General features: G+C 43.4%; 1 protein-coding gene across 3 annotated transcripts in view; it reads right to left on the bottom strand.

Moving 5' to 3' along the window:
* The window catches only part of MAPKAP1 (MAPK associated protein 1), a 107,325-nt gene that overhangs the window by 33,570 nt on the left and 57,433 nt on the right, over positions 1 to 16,322 (bottom strand). For all 3 annotated transcript variants that reach the window (XM_056351215.1, XM_056351213.1, XM_056351214.1), the window contains exon 7: positions 13,533 to 13,642. In XM_056351215.1, the coding sequence (XP_056207190.1) occupies positions 13,533 to 13,642 (110 nt within the window). The remainder of the gene's footprint in view (positions 1 to 13,532; positions 13,643 to 16,322) is intronic.

Below are 16,322 nucleotides of genomic sequence, written 5' to 3'. Positions count from 1 at the left end.
TCTTTGTCCCTTATCTTTACGTCCCTCTCAAGAGCTCCTATAATTCTCACAAAAGCCCCAGTTCCAGCTCTGCTGTCAGCTGTTTCTGCTCCCTTTATGGTCCATGTATTTGTTCAGAACACTTTTGAGTTTCTGATTTCCATAACATTGACCTCCCGAATTTATTGCACTGTGCGAGAAAAATAATTCCTTTCCGTTTCAAAAAGCCATTGTCAACCCACTGCTTTTGGGGCACACATCTCCCGTCTTCGGAACAGCTGTGATACCCTGCCCCCCTGCAACGTACCACCTCTACCACATGCACTTCACAGCCTTCTCTTGTCCTCAGCCATGTCTTGCCCAAACCAGAAAAGATCTTATCTCCTTAGCATCTACTCCTCGCTTCACACATCTGATCCATTTTCACACTCATCCATTTCTGTACCTTTTTACTTTTATATTATACTGTTTGAGATAAAATATAACAATTAAGATGTGGACTCATGATGATTTATGGACTAGCATAGTAACGCTTTCTGTTTTGTTCTCTACTCCTTTCCTAATTTCTGGCGTTCAATTTATCTTTCTGACTGCTTCTAACCACTGAGCTGAAGTGTTCAGAGAACTACTCATGACGACTCTGGGACACTTTTCTTGACTGATGGAAGGTAATTAGAGCCCATCATTGTATACACATAGTTACGGCTGCTTTTTACTATGTATATTATTTTGCACTCATTGACACTGAATTCCCTCTCTCATTTTATTGTCCTGTCACTCAGCGTTGTGAGATACCTCTGCAGTGCTTCACAGACAGCTTTTATTTGCACTATTCTTACTTCTTTTGTATCAACAACACATTTCGTAACATCAGCATTCACATCACTTTCCATGCCCCACATTAATGGAACAATGCAGGTTCTACCAGTTCCACTGGAACTCCACCAGTAACCTAGTTACTAATAACAGAGGGCCATTATTCTTATTCTTTGTTTCCTGTCTTTTAATCAATTATTAATCCATGCGAGGATCTTCCTTCTCATCCTGTGACAGCTTAATTGCTTTATGAGTCTTTGTCAAATCTTTTTTGGAAATCTAAGCATGCTATGTAAAACACATCATCCTCATTCAGATGGTCTCCGGCTTCCTCAAAGACCGCTTACCTGTTTCTGAGGCACAACCTGCTCTACAAAAGCCATGACAATTTTTTTCCTCTGTATAGTGCATTTGTCCGCATGTCATCTACTAATTCTGCTCTTTGCTGCCACTGCATTTGACAGTTTTGCAGTTTGCCTGGTAAGGAAGGCAAGGTGTACTGATGTCTCCTTAACTCCTTTAACAAACACTTGCCACCACCCACGCCTGAAAGAGCAGCAGATACAAGCAACGTTACACGTTGTATTTAACAATGCAGCACCTTCATAATTGACCCCTACCAAACCTCCTGGTGCCTACTGTCGGCTCACAGCGGTTTGTTGCTGTTTGTGGATTAGTTTCAAAACCTGCTCTCCTGACACAGCTCCTCTACTGAAACACTCCGGCACAAGAACATCTTCAGCCTCCAAACGCGAGACCTGCCGAGGCTTGGGGCAGAGCGGGGCACGTGCCCCGTGGTATCTCAGCTGAACTGCAAAACTCGTCTGGTTTGACAACAGGCAGAGACCTGCCCCCGGCAAGCTGGCAAACACTACGCCAGGAGCTATGGACGTCCACGGAGGTGCGGGACGCAATATTGTAGCTCGTCACCTAAACAGCCGCAGAAGTTCACAGGGCGCTGCAGGAGGATGGCCACGTCTGTGCACGGCCAGCGCCTGCCCCACCAGCCCATGCGCGGGGACACAGGAGATGCGCCATGCCAACGTGTGCTCCACTGGGAGCATGGTGCCAGCTGCGGGGGGCTCCAGGCTCCTGCCGGCATGGCTGTAATTCCAAAATAACACATGTAAAACCAGAAACTTGAAGACGGTCAGGCAGCCGTCACTTAATAGTCTAGGCAGCAGATACCAGGCAGACAGTAAATAAGCAAAAGCGAATATGAGCTATGTTCCAGGCTCTGTCCATGTACAGAAGACAGGAAAGTAGTCAAAAGAAAATACTTGATAAACATTTAATGCTGATGTCTGTGGTACTTTCCTATTTCAAGTTTCTCCTTTCACAAGGATACATGATTTATTACTTCACTGCTCCAACCCTAGGTTTTCAAAGTGTGATTTCTTTTGAGCTTAAACTATATTTATATTTATTTTTTTGTTATCACTTTTTTATTATTGCCATAGAAAATATTTGCTGGAAATATGTTGCAGCTATTACAAGGTCATAAAAAAGAGGAGGTTTATGTATTTCTATCATTTCAAATAGTCTGTCAGAAAGTATCAGTCGCACTAAGTGTAAGACTACTGGATTCCAGCTTTCCCTCTGCCAGCACATGGGTGGCATATGGAAGAATTAAAATAGCTCAGCGTGGCTGCTCCTTGGGGTGCTGGCTGGGAGCAGGCAAAGCGAGGCACCGCGCCGTCCCCTGCCAGCCCCCGGTGCAACCTGCCTCCGCAGCGGCACGGGGAGCACATGTCCCATCAACACTGGACACAGACCCTGGGCCAGGGTTACGAACAAAAGGGGCCTGAGGAGAGGGAACAATACACTGTGGAGAGCACAGAAACTGGGAATGGAGAGAGGTCTCAGGCCTCCTTCTGCAGGATTTTTCTTCGAACATGACAGAAGGGGCAAGGACTCCATTGTGCGCTCGGCAATGACAATAAAACCACAGAAAATATGTAAACAGTTTGAGAGGAAATAGCTGTAAAGCCAGAATGTTTACATCTCAAATCCTACTGCTATGAGGACATCTTAAATCTGTTTATACGTTAAAAATCCCCAAAGCCCCTCAACACCTCTGAAGTGGAATAAAGATTTTATCATTACAAATGCAAATACTGGTTAATAAATAAAGATTTAAATAGTGAAAACAAACTTTTAACATTAAGCACAAGCATGAGACTTTTTTTCTGTCCAATCTGTTTTTTCTTAACTTACACTGTTGTGACATTACTGAATTTTACATACAGTTATCTGCTGCTCTCCGCAGAAATACAGATGGTTTTTGTAGAAATAAACAGTCATTTATATGAAACAATTGTAAAATAGTTTATGGAAACCAGTGGTGTAATGCATTCAAATAAATGCCAGGACCGGCTGATGGAGAGCCAAGGTGTTAAATCACACTGCTTAAGAATTCAGCTGTGGGAAACAGATAGTAAATCCAGAGTGACAGAATTTCCAGTGACGGCAAAGGTTTCTGACATCTAGTCCAGTACACAAAAACTACAGCAGTTCAAACCCATTTTACTTAACACTACCTTGACAGCCAGTGAAATTAAAGAATTTAGTCAAAAGCCCCTTAAAAAGAAACAAACACTTCATTTATGTATTGCTTTTCTGAAGAATAGAAAACATGCACATAACTAGGAGCAAACCAGTCTTTGCAGAATATTAACAGAAGTGCTTTATTTAATTGCTACTATAGACTTTTATTCTTTTGGCATTAGCAAAATATAGCTCTAAATAAAGCTGAGAGGAGAAAGAAATCATCGTGTTTGATCTATAATGTAATGTATCTTAAAGCAGAAATACCAATATACGTATTTAGGTGGGTTTTTTTAAATCACAAATTGAAGATACAATGTCAGGGCAGTACATGTGCCAGCTGACCCACCCAAAGTCCCCTCCACACTCTGCTGCCTAGAGGAGGGCACGATGTGAGCATCCCAGCATCCCAAGCATCCCAGCATGCCGAGCATCCCCCAGTCCAAGTTCAGGTGGTTATTTGAGATGCAGATCAACATGAGGCCTCTACACACTGACTCGGACTGTGAAGTGACAAAGGTCCTTCCCCTGCTACAGACACAGAAGTGACAGCACGGCAGCAAAGGGCAACACAAGCACCCAGACGGGTGCGTTTCAAGCTTCACAAAAAACAAGCAGGAAGAAGACGGTCCCACGACTCTACCTGGTGTATCAGCAGTACCTTCTTTCATCAGAGTGGATAAAATAAACAAAAAAAGTCTCCATCATCCCAACACTGAATCACAGAATTTAAAATATCACATAAATTACAGCTTTATTACCAACCCAGAAGAACCAATAAATGTATGATTTCAATACCAACAGCTCTAAAATAGACTCAGTTCAATATTTCACTTTCATTTCAGAGACCAGGCATGAAAAATTTTCCTCAACCATTCAGGCTGATGTCCAGAATCCCATCAGCCCAAATGCACAGAACTAACGAGCTATTTCTATTCTGACAAACTATTCACAAACTTTATTCCCGATGAGCTGTTCCACGCACACCAGCATCCCCGTCCCCCCCATCAGGTCAGTGTCTGCTCAGCATCAGCAGGCTGGTGGGAAAGGGCTTGCTGAAATAAATTATTACCACTGCAAAACAGAGATGGAGTTTGTAGACAGAAGGAAATAATTTCAAGCAGCCTCCATCACACCCTCTCCAGCACAGAGGGGCTCACCCTGCACCACACCAATCCTGCTGAGGAAAATCTGCTGCAAAAATAATAAGCAAGCAACCCTTCCTCTTTCCCTAACAGACATCACGGCAGACAGCCAGTGAGCAGCGGGGCCAAACAGCTCTGGGAACATGGGGCGGAGGGTGCCAAGCAGGGGTAAGGAAAGCTGTGAGCCGGCAGAAGCTCCCCCAGGAGCAGCCGCAGGACCAGCTAGCCCCTACCGCCCCAGCACGGGACCAGCAGAACCGGGAGAAAGCTGGGACAACCGGGGGCTCTACGCTTCACTTACGCCTTTTTTACCACCTTGCCTCTTTGGTGAAAGGGGGGCAGCAAGCAGGAGAGCCCTGACCAAGGATCTACAAATATCGATGCTCTTTTTAATTTAAATCCCGCTAATATAAACAGCTTAATGCAAGGAAAACCAGAATTTCTGAAGTATTTCCAGGTAAAGCCATTCATAACCAGGGGTACAACACCCTGCAGGGATGCTGTAATTATCCAAAACAAAGCACTGAAAGCCAGAGAAGCTCAAAACTACCATTAAGCAGAAAAGCATGCATGTAAACACACAGAAATACAAATTAATTGGCTTTTCACTGTCACAGATGCTGGGGCTTCCATCTCCTTAAGAGTCAGAGCAAACATATGCATCGCCTACTCTAACATATTTACTTTTAAATTTAAACTCCTCAGTTACCATCATTCAGTGACAGTATCAAACGTTAATGACAGTTTATTCTAATTGTGGTTCATCTCTTAAAAATGCTTTAATCACAGGCCTGTGGTTTTAAACAGTTTATCTTCCTAAGCCTCCTTTTTTAATGTATATAAATAAATACAGGTATATATGCAATACAAATACATCCCTCCCCGTCTTTCCAGCCCTTACCTTCTGTCCCATTCCCCTGCCTGCGAGGTGGGGATGGGGGCACACAGCCCAGGGGGGACACACAGCTCCCCTGGCAGCCGGAGCAGCCACCCAGCCCCAGACCCGACGTGGCGGTGCCAGCCAGGAGTCCAAGGCCACAGCTAACACGGCCACCTTAACACCCACAGCCCGACAGTTGCCCTCTCCTGTGCTTGCCAACACCTGATCACCCCCAGGGTGAACTGGGAGAGCCGGCGCCATCCCAAAGATGCTCAGAATGAGCATCCTTCCCCTTACTTTTCCTCGTATTTTACTTTCTCCTGCCATGTGCAACCACCCCCTTGGAGGGGAGAGCCAGCACCCCTGCCTCAAGGGGTGGCTGCAGCTCCAGGTGCCCCGGGGGGACAGGGGCACCCCGCTCTGAGCCAGAGGGGGTCCTGCAGGGCTGGAGATGGGCTCCCCAGCAGGCTCCACACAGGCTCACAGCAAGGTCCCCCAGGGCTCCCTGCAGCCGGGCACAGATTCCTATCCTCTGACGAAAGAAAAACATGTCCTGATGGACAATAACGGGAACATTTTCCATTCATGCCAACAGTAATCTCAAGGCAACCAGCATGTAAGAGTCCAAGTAGTTTACTCTGTTTAGGAACTTACAAAAGCTATACTCTGTTTTGGGATTAGGGATATTTGTAAAAGTCACAGTGTTATACTTTTCTAAAGACCTGATTTTCAGTAATTCAGAAATTAAAACCGGAGATGTGTACATGGTAGGAAGCAGATTCTGGGTTCAAAGTCTAAGGTGTCATCTCTGCACATGCAGAGACCCCTGGCCCTCATTCCAGATACCGGATTCACTGAGGACCCTACGGAAATATATCTGCCGCCACAACTCAGGGTGACCTGCTCCACAGAGGGAGCAAACCTGTGTGTTATAGATGGCTCAGGTCCTGCGCACCCACCGCCAGTCTCCCCCACCCGCAGCCCCCACCACGCTCCCAGTGCCACTGGCCACGGGGACACGGAGCCGCCGTGCCCCCTCCCGGCACCACAGCAGCACCAGCTCCTTTTGCACCTGCGGCAGGCAGGAGCTGGACAAATCATACGGCACCACCGCAGCAGGACCAAGTATTTACAAACAGAACTGCTGAGATACTCCAGGAACAGGAGAATCGTGGGACAGGTTTAAACGAAAACCTTCGGCACGATGGCATCCGCGCCATTTCCCCCGGGCCTGGCAGGGTGCCAGGCAGTAAGTGGTGTTTCACACAAATGGGATCTTCACATTGCTGGTTTTGCTTATGCCCCATCTAAGTTTTGAATAAAACGTGGTTATGAATAGTTTTGGGTGCATGTTTAAGACAAGAAATTTGATGTTAACAGCGGTGCTGAGACCTCTATGTTCAAAAGTGAATTTCCAAAGAGAACTCCGAGCTCCCTTCCCGAGCTGCTTTCTGTGGAGGACGAGCCTCACGCAGCATCTTTATTTGGAGCTTCTGCTCTCCAAGTTCTGCAGGATAACTTAACAGCTCTGTGTGAACAAATCTGAAACACAGGAATAATAAACCATTACAAAAGATGATTTTGTAGTAGATTGTGCTCTGAGTTAGCTGGTGATAGAACACATTATTTTAAGTGGCCTTTGCAGCCACAATTAGTTTGATTCTGTTGTAGAGACTAAAATATGACATGGAGACTTTTATTTTTATTTCCTATCTCAGTTTCTTGAATTTTTCTCTTTCCTTATTATTCAGCTTCCCGTGGCAGTGAGATAATACACTTATCCAGACTAGTAAGATTATTTTAGACTATTTTTGGTCACTTTACACATTTTAAAGAATGAAAAAAGCACTAGTTGACAGCTGTTAGGGACTTGAATGTTATTGTAAAGCAGCTGTTTTCATTTATAGAAAAAGTATTAGTCTTTCTCCAAACCGAACAGAATACGAAGTTAATAACTCTCACCCTAACCTACGGAAAATACAGGTCATGTCTGTGAAATGTTGGCAGAAGGTATTGTTTATAACAATTAAACTTGTATAGCATTTTGTTCTTAAAAGGACTGAGCATTTCTGCTTCAGGGATGTTTGCAGTTTGAAGCAGCTATTAAATAATAATCAGTAGCATGTTCACCCTGCAAAGAATTTCTGCTTAAAACCAGACAAGATTAATCAGACAAGGCTTCTCTGTTCACAAGAAATTTCAAATGAAGAGAGGCTGACATGGACCAGAAACAGGCAGGATGATTCTAACATTTCAGCATTTTACATGGTTTAGTTGTGTCTCTCATTTCCTTCTAAGAACATTCAGTTTTTATATACTGACATCAATGCTTAATTTGTTTGAAAACAAAGCCTTGGTACACATTCTCTCTGCGTTCTTATTTACTTTACATTAGTATTTATAGTCCATTCAGTCAAGGTCTGGAGGAAAAGGCAACTGGCATCCCAGAGAATATGTTTGTTGAAAAGCAAAAGGAATGAGACAGCTCAAAGGAGGGAAGAGTTTCAAGTGTACATATAGCTCCTGCACATACTTAATTTGAGAATCACCATGGCATCAAGATACACAAAGTATCAAGAATGAAGTCATCATCTTTCTTATGTTCTTAAAGTCATAAGCCATGCAAATATATTTTATAGGAAATATTGAATGCAGGCTTCAGTGCAGATATAAAAAGCCTGATAAGATCTACTTGCCTACTGCACACTGTGGGATGCTGTCAGACCCAGTCTCAGCTGTGCTGCAGTATCTGAACATAAGGGGCTCTGCATTTTGCCTTGCAAAAAATGTGGTTTCCTTGGTCCAGCTGAGAGCATTCCTAAAATGTAAGATTTAAAATGTACGTCTACCATCACCTAAATTCCTAGGCTAACTGGGTAACACAGACGTATTGGTAAAACACCAGCAGAAATACACACCAGATTGACTGTGTAGGAAAATTGTTAAGTAGTAAAGCAAATCCAGTCATCATATTGATAATGGTTTCACAGTTATGTAACATGATCTGTACGACCTACAAAACTTCCTCTGCAAAGCATGAGTGTGGGATTTTAAAAGCATGCCTAGTATCTACCTTTTTTAGAAGTTAATATTAATTGATTTCCAGGGAGCAGACTTATACCAAGTACTAGAACGCCCAAATCTCACCTTCTAAGAAGGCTTTTTAAGACTCTGTTATTGTATCTGTCCAAAATACAGACAGGACCATATCTGACATTTTCACTGATAAATTCAGGAAGAACGAGAAGTTCTCACGCTCACAATTTCAAGCATATGATTCCCTTTTTGTAGCTCTGCTGTATCGCAGACCAATTTTATATTTAAACCATGAGCTGCTGGAGTGCTCACAATGTTCAAAACCATTCTCTAAAGAGATCAAGACATGGCAAGTTTATACAATGCAATTAAACTATTTATGGATATTGGGGTTCTCCACGGGGCCTTTACCCCTGCACCCCAGCACGGCCCGCCCAGGCCAACGCGATGGGTGCAGCAAGGTCCCTGTGGCACCAAGGGAGCTTTCAGCTTCTGCCTCTTCACCGCTGCGACCTGCCGTGGGTAGGGTACCACCCCTCCTCCTTAGGTTCTTTCTCTCCCATCCTGCCTCTTCTGAGAAAACTCTTGCGTGAGACATGTCTCCCAGCCTCCCTCAAGGTGGTCCACTGCTGGATTAGACCAGCCTCCTCTGGGAGCTCATTCCACAACCAACAGTGTTTTATTTCCAGCTCTTGCGTAAAATATGCATCTGCAATACATGCTGCTGAGCATGCAATAGGCTAAACAAATTGATGATAAAGTATTCTACTTAGTTATTTTTCATTACCATAAGAAAACATCAATTACATTTTCTATTTTATGAGTGTACACAAGGGAATCCATTACAGTAACAGAGAGGTTATATGACTGTTTTTCCTGCTTCTTTCCTAAGCAAAAAGAACAGTTAGTTTTTCAAAAGACAATGAAACCAGCCCAGAGAAAAGGACGGCACACCAGCATATCTGCATAGACAGTTCCTATCCTGATTTATCCAGCCCGACTCCAGCTAATTAAACATCTGCCTCAACAATTTCCTCTGCAGATTTATCTTCTCCAGTATGTAGCACTGACTGGTTGTTACAGGCTTTTCCCTAACTTGCAGCCATTCCCATGCATTTCTTCCAGTTGGCGATTTGGGCACGTGGCAAGAGATGATACAGTATTCCCATTAACCCCCTGCTGCTGCCTGTTGTGGGACAGGTCACCGGGCTCCCAAAGCACTGCTTCACTACAACCATGTCCTCTACTAAATGACTTAAGGGCCGTGGATCTCTCAGCTGTAACACATACAGGTTATTTTACCACCTGCATTTCCTGTTGATTGACTCGAAAAATTATTATTTAAAAACAGTCAGTGCTCATGCATCTAAGGCAAAAGCCTTGTGACACTAAGAAAGGAAAGCTGCAAGGAATGTAGTTTGAATAGTTTGCAATAATTTTACCTAACATAATACCTAAATAGAGCTAGGCACAATCAGAATAGTGCTTCCATTTTTTTCATGCTGCTTTCTATGAAACAAAGGTTTTACCCCACTTCTACCTCCTTCTAATGAGCTATGTCTCCCTGCAACAAATAATCTCTGGCTTGAAGTTAAATTGCAGTCAAAAGCCTTTATTCAGCTTTCGTCTTTTCAAAAAAAGGCATTTTGAAATAAACACACTGATATTTTTTGCAGACATGGTTCACACTACAGCTACATGAATGCCGGTGCACGCGCTGGAACAACACGCAGAAACCTCGGCTCTGCGTGACCCTTCGCCTAGGGGAATGTTCTGTGTCGTTATCAGCCCGGTGCTCCAAGGCAGGCAAGGGCTGGCAGCTGCAAGGATGGCAACAGCACTTTTAAACAAAATTAAAAAATAGAGAAGCTCAGAAGGTCACTGACTCAGAGGTGGCTGAAGCATATGGATTTTCAGGAACTTGTGGCTCAATTGTTTGTTGGAAAACCTACCTGTAAGCTGCAGACTACCGTCTGAATAAAATAAATAGGGAAAATCGGTCTAGTATTTTAGCCCTGGTCATGCTGGAATATACCCTTCCTGACTAGACAAGAGAAACTCTTCAATTTCTTCTTCACCCAAAAAAGCCAACCAAGATCTGTGTTTTCTTAGAAACACAGGACCAAGTTGAAAAATGTCATGTAAGTCAGCAGTGAAAATCGGTCAGAGAGCAACTTCTTACACAAATACTTGAAATCAGCATCAGCTGTAAACATAATAAATTCATTCATCCTGTGAAGGCTGGTCTGGAGGCATGTTGAGCATGGGCAGAAAAGTTCATGGGCATTTATATTTTATGAAACTATTACAAAAGCTTTAAATAAACATATTACATCTATTTTTGGTTATCACTTTCTAAAAATCAGAACAATCAACTTAAAAGGAAGCATTGCTTAATAAGAAGAAATGCTTTTCCTAAATTATGTCTTATCTTTTATGCAGAACTTTGACATCCTAATCCACTGCTTAATAATGACTTGAACTACAACGGCATGGGACCGTATAATAGTCTGATCTTAAATCCATTTATCTGTGCATCTCCCAGTGAAAGTAAGAGGCATATCCACTCCAAATAGGAAGAATCGGGTGGCAGATGAAGAATGATGGCAATATCCTCCTGCTCCTGCTCTGGCCTAGCCATGCCCACTGTGGTGGCATCCCAGGTTGAAGCACCCGTCAGCCTCGGCGGCATTTCACCGCTAGCGGCAGTGGAAGGGCTCGGGGAAAGGTCTGGGATCCCCAGGGCAGGGCAGGCAAGAGGAACCCTCTGTGCAGACGGCTGCAATTTCTGCTTTTTTAAAGATGACTGGCAAGACCCTCTGGAGACCCCCACCCCACCGAAGTACACTGACTGATGAATCACAGTTTTGGGTAAGGGAAATAACTGGGAATAAGGGAAGTTTTGGATAAGGGAATATAATTTTAATGAAAAAGTTTAAGTGATTTACCAATTTAATACATAAATACCTAACCTGAGAAGTCCCTTCACCCACATGGCAGTATGACATGACAATTTCAATAATGCATTATGAGTGCTCACCAACAGTTAAAAAATAAAACAAACAAAATTTCATTTATGAAATTCAGTAATATGGGAATTAAAGTAGAAACCTTTCCCTAGAGTGATTGCTCTTCCTGCAGTGACTCCAACTCATGAAGTTTACAGCCGCAGGTCCTGATTCTGGACCTATCTATACACAAGCTCAACTGAAATCTGCAACACCGACTATTTCAAGCAACCCAATTACATGTTCAGAAGTAAATACGCCTATAAGTAACCACGAGGTTTTTAGTTGGGACTTCTACCATGGTTATATCCACAGCAGGGATGATGGTCATATCTCAAAGGGGTGAGATGTCTCACGGATAATTTATTAAAAGTAAATTTAAATGATTTCTTGTATAATTAAAACCCTCCAAAACGATACACACATGCTTATATACCCTCTTACTGCAAAGCTTTCTCAGCAGGAGGGCCAGGACAGTAGAAATAAATATATTAGTTGAAGGAATAAGTGACAGGTCCATGCCGTTTCTAAGCTACTGAGCAAAAATAACAAAATAAAAGCAAAACCAAATTTCAAATGGGTGAAAGAGTAAAACATCTGTTACACAAGGGAGGAAAGTAGTTTAAAGACTGAGCTAAGTGAATCCTTTAGCCACCTCCCTTCAGGGAAGAGAAATCTGACCCCAGGAAACAAATAAAAGTCACCCAAAAAGTGAACAAAAGAGGTGTTTGAAAAAAACAGAACACCATTCATCGCAGCTAACGACTTGTTCATTATGAGTGATGATGGATAAAGACTTCTCACGCTGAGATGAAATCAAGATTTATATGCATTGTTTCCTCTCCCAACTTGTGGGAAGATCATCATCATTTAATTCTATCTCTGCGGCCAGTGATGGGCATCCAGAGAGCTGGTTATCAAACGGCGCAGTCAGCTGGCAAAAGCTGAAACGTGCAGTTGGCACATCTGGACGGAGCCGCCACAGCCGAGGGTGAACAATGACTCCTGGCCAGCAGCCAAATTGCTGCAGACGCTGGCGGGTCTCATCTACAACCACCCCTACCAGCATCTCTCTCTTTCCTTCCCACCCCCCCCCCCCTTTTTTTTTTTTTACGAGAATCAGATTTTCATTGCTTCATTCAATTGCTCTCCTCTGCCATTTTTTACAGCTCTTATCGTTCCCTTGGAATATGGCCTTGAGACAGCTCATCCGTGTCCTTCACTGTGTTCTCTCTTCTAACTTTTATTAAAACTTCAGCTCTCATCTGAAGATAGCTAATTAAATCCATGACAGATTATACACTCGTTTAAAAACCACACTGAACTACTTTTTCTAAAGAGAACAGGGTTTATTTTCTTTTCCCATAGTTAAAACTAAATGTATATAAGGAGGTTTCATTCATTTACAAAGACAAGATCCTTATCTCTACCTTGTATATAGATAGGTTTATATTAAAGTTCCTTTGTTGTGTGACAAGACTCGGTGCAATTTCTCAACATAATTATTTCTTGTAAGGCTGAGAGATCTTTCCAGCAACACTTTTGAAATATATACACTAACATATATGTGAATGCCCATTTACACCCTGGAAAAGCATTGCTCTAAAATATAAATTCAAGTACTGTAAATTTTCTTTTTTAAATGTTGATATGTCTTAACTATAACAGTACTATTTGACAACATTGCAGAAAGTAAATTTTTCTTTTTCTCTACAAGTAGCGATGAACCCTTTAAATTATTTAAAAATCATACTAAGCATCATTTTCTTATATAAATCAAAAGTATTAAAATTCTGTGAAGGACTGGCCTTACTGTACTTCCACCCATCATCTCAAATTACCACTACTGGACTTGAATGCAAATGGCTCTGTTATCATAAATAAATATTTGCAGTAATGGATATACTGCTCTGCAGCAAACATTACGCAGCTCCTCCCCTGCCTGCTTTTTGCCAGTATCTAGAACACAAACCTGCACACGGAACTGCTTTTGAGTGGTACTGAAGATCACAATACCTACTGAAAAAAACCTGAGCATCTTCCAAAACAGTTAAAAAGAGATATAAAATATGCTCATGGAAAAACACCCTACCCTCTAGAAAATACGATAAAATAACCCACCTGAGCCTCTCTGTGATCCCTTCCTTCTCTTTAAGGCCTTTTGTAAGATATCCTTCATGGTGACCTTCATACTGTCCACCTGAATAAGTGAGAATCCATGAGCAGCATTTCTGCAAGACAGATGCACATGCATTTTTACAACACAATCATCAGCAGGCAGCTCACTGCAATTGTCGTTAGTTTCAAGCAAAGGACCTGTTAGGCCCACCAATTAACAAAGTTGTGCTATAAAAGTAAGTTAAAAGGAGAAACTGAGCAAACTCCCTTAGAAAGGCAGAGACGAAAATGGAGAAAATGGATTGAGATTCAAGGTGTGCAAGGATTCTCCTAATTTATCTTGATTTTTGATCAATTTGTGTTCATCATTAAAAAAGAAAAATGAGCAAATGTACCTGCAGAGCTCCTCAACTACTCATTATTAAGTATCTGCTAGGCATTTCACAGTGCATACAAGAGAAACAGTTTGCAATGTCATTTTCATACATGTCCCGATGGCAGATGTAACAAATCATTAAGCAGAAGTGGAAGAACAACACTCAGAGAAATAACAGCAGCTTTTCAGCACTATTAACAGATAGCATTATTTCAAACGTAAGTAACGTGCTTTCTTTGGACAGGTTTTTGTGAACGTCGTGGCAGAGTCTCACGGCGAGGTTCCCGGCAGCTGCCCCCAGGAGAGCCCGCACCAGGGGCAACACTGCACACAGCACGGGGACGGTTATGGGAGACACCACCAGCCAAATATTGAGAGTGGCATCACGGGGGAAGCAGAGAAGGTGACAGTGTAACAGAAGAGATACTGGATTAATATATCAGTAAATTTTGCCCCTTAGACCTTGCAGTCAATCTCTGCTCATGTCAGTAGATGTCACTGCAGACAGTTAGCACAGAAACCTGAGAGCTGCTGGGCACCCACAGCGAGAGACTTGCACTGCACGGAAAAAACGGGTTTGCAAAGCTGTTTAGACAGGAGGAGGAGCTTTGTATCTGGCAACTAGGAATTTTAATCAGGGAGTAGAGCTCTATGTGAATATCACAACTGGAATATTTTGAAAAGCATCTGGCAGTCAGAAGCAATCCAAGCAACGCAATTACATCATTAAAAACAAGACCGCATTACGGGTCTCCTCCAGACACAAACGCTGGGAATACAAGTCTGAGCTCAGATCACTTCAGATGTGGCACCCCTAGCCCACACCGTGACACAGCCCAGGTGAATACATGACACCTTCAAGCCCTCACCACGCAGGAACACTTACTCCTGGCCACAGTGCAGACACGGCGGCCAGTGACCCCCCCCCCCCCCGCCTGGGCATGTGCTGGCTACCTGCTTGCTGTCCTGCAGCTCACTCACTCGTGCTCTTCTCGTGGCTGCCAGAACAGCAAGTGCACGCTGTCCCCTTCTACCCTGCTCACAGCACACCGCTACCTTATTTACGCCAGTTAAGCTTTGCAACTCAACCTCATCTGCCGGGAGTGGCTGGGACAGGCCAAAGACACAGTCAAGAAATCTATGATGGGTGCTCAGTTATGCATTATGAAAAATGAACGCGCCTGCTACGCTGTAAGGAGCGCACCAGATGGGGCTGATCTCAGAGCACCCCCCCACTCCTCAGGCAGCTCAGCGCCAGGCTCCTCACCTCGTGGCACAGTCCCACTGGTGTACAGCAGTGTTTCCTTCCCATCAGTTGTGAGTTAGACTCATCTGAATTTCATTCTCAATTCCCTTTGTTCCTGGCAAAAATGAAACTGCCTAAAAGCCCAAATTTATGTTCTCTAGACCATTTATTATTTATAACTCTATCTGACTCGTCTCCAAACCAAATATTCCCAACCTTTTCATGCATCTACTTTTTCCCCGCTGTATTTCTGCCACGTGTTTCATACAGAACGAGAACTGAGCCCACTGCTCCACATGAGGGAGTAGCATCCATGTCTGCAGTGGTGAGATTGCCATCCTCGGTACAGCCCAAGGATTCAGGGGGTTTGACTAATGCCATACAGTGAGCAGAGACCTTCCTAAACCCTTTACTGGTGAGCAAATCTTCCCCTAAGCTGCTGCGGAGCCCTGCAATATGCACGAGCACTGCACAACGTCTTTCTTCTGCTCAGCAGCTTCCTGGTTGTTCACCTCGCTTCCCAAAGCCATTACAGCTCCAGTCCAAACTGATCCACCAAGCTAAACTTACTGGATTTTTTAAAAGTAAAAAGCCTCTTATACAAGTATATACATAGTTATACTATAACTATGAAAAGGAAACTACCTTTGTGCTTTTATTTAAATTACATGATATTTGTCAATGAAGTGCTACAAGAAAAGCCTTGCATGCTGGACCCAACCATCAGAACACTGACTCAAAAAGATATCTGGCGCCTTCAGGTAGTGAATAAAATGCTCTGCAATGCAGAAAGAAGGTTTCCAGAGAGCTGCAACCGAAATACAGGAAAATAAACTCCAATATGCAGGAAGAAAAAAAGAAATGCCAACCGGCAAAGGCGAAGAAAGTCTTCCAAAAACTTCTCTGGCCAAAACGACTGGAGTCACAGCTTTACTTTTTCCCTTTAGTACAAAATGTTTCTCAAATGTGTTTTCCCCCAAAACACAGTGGGCGCTGCAGCCCACCCCATGGATCTGCCCCACAGGGACATGAACCAGGCACGGCCGACCCAGCTCGGGGCTGCTTGCGGCAACATGCATCTGGAGCCTCCTGAAAAATGGAAGACTGTCTTTCGATTCCTGACACTTCAGCAGCTAAAAAGCACATGCTGCTGTTGATCCCGCTCATTTCA

This window comes from Falco biarmicus, chromosome 9 (assembly GCF_023638135.1).
Source record: "Falco biarmicus isolate bFalBia1 chromosome 9, bFalBia1.pri, whole genome shotgun sequence".
Lineage (NCBI taxonomy): Eukaryota > Metazoa > Chordata > Aves > Falconiformes > Falconidae > Falco > Falco biarmicus.
This window is presented reverse-complemented; position numbering and strand designations above follow the sequence as displayed.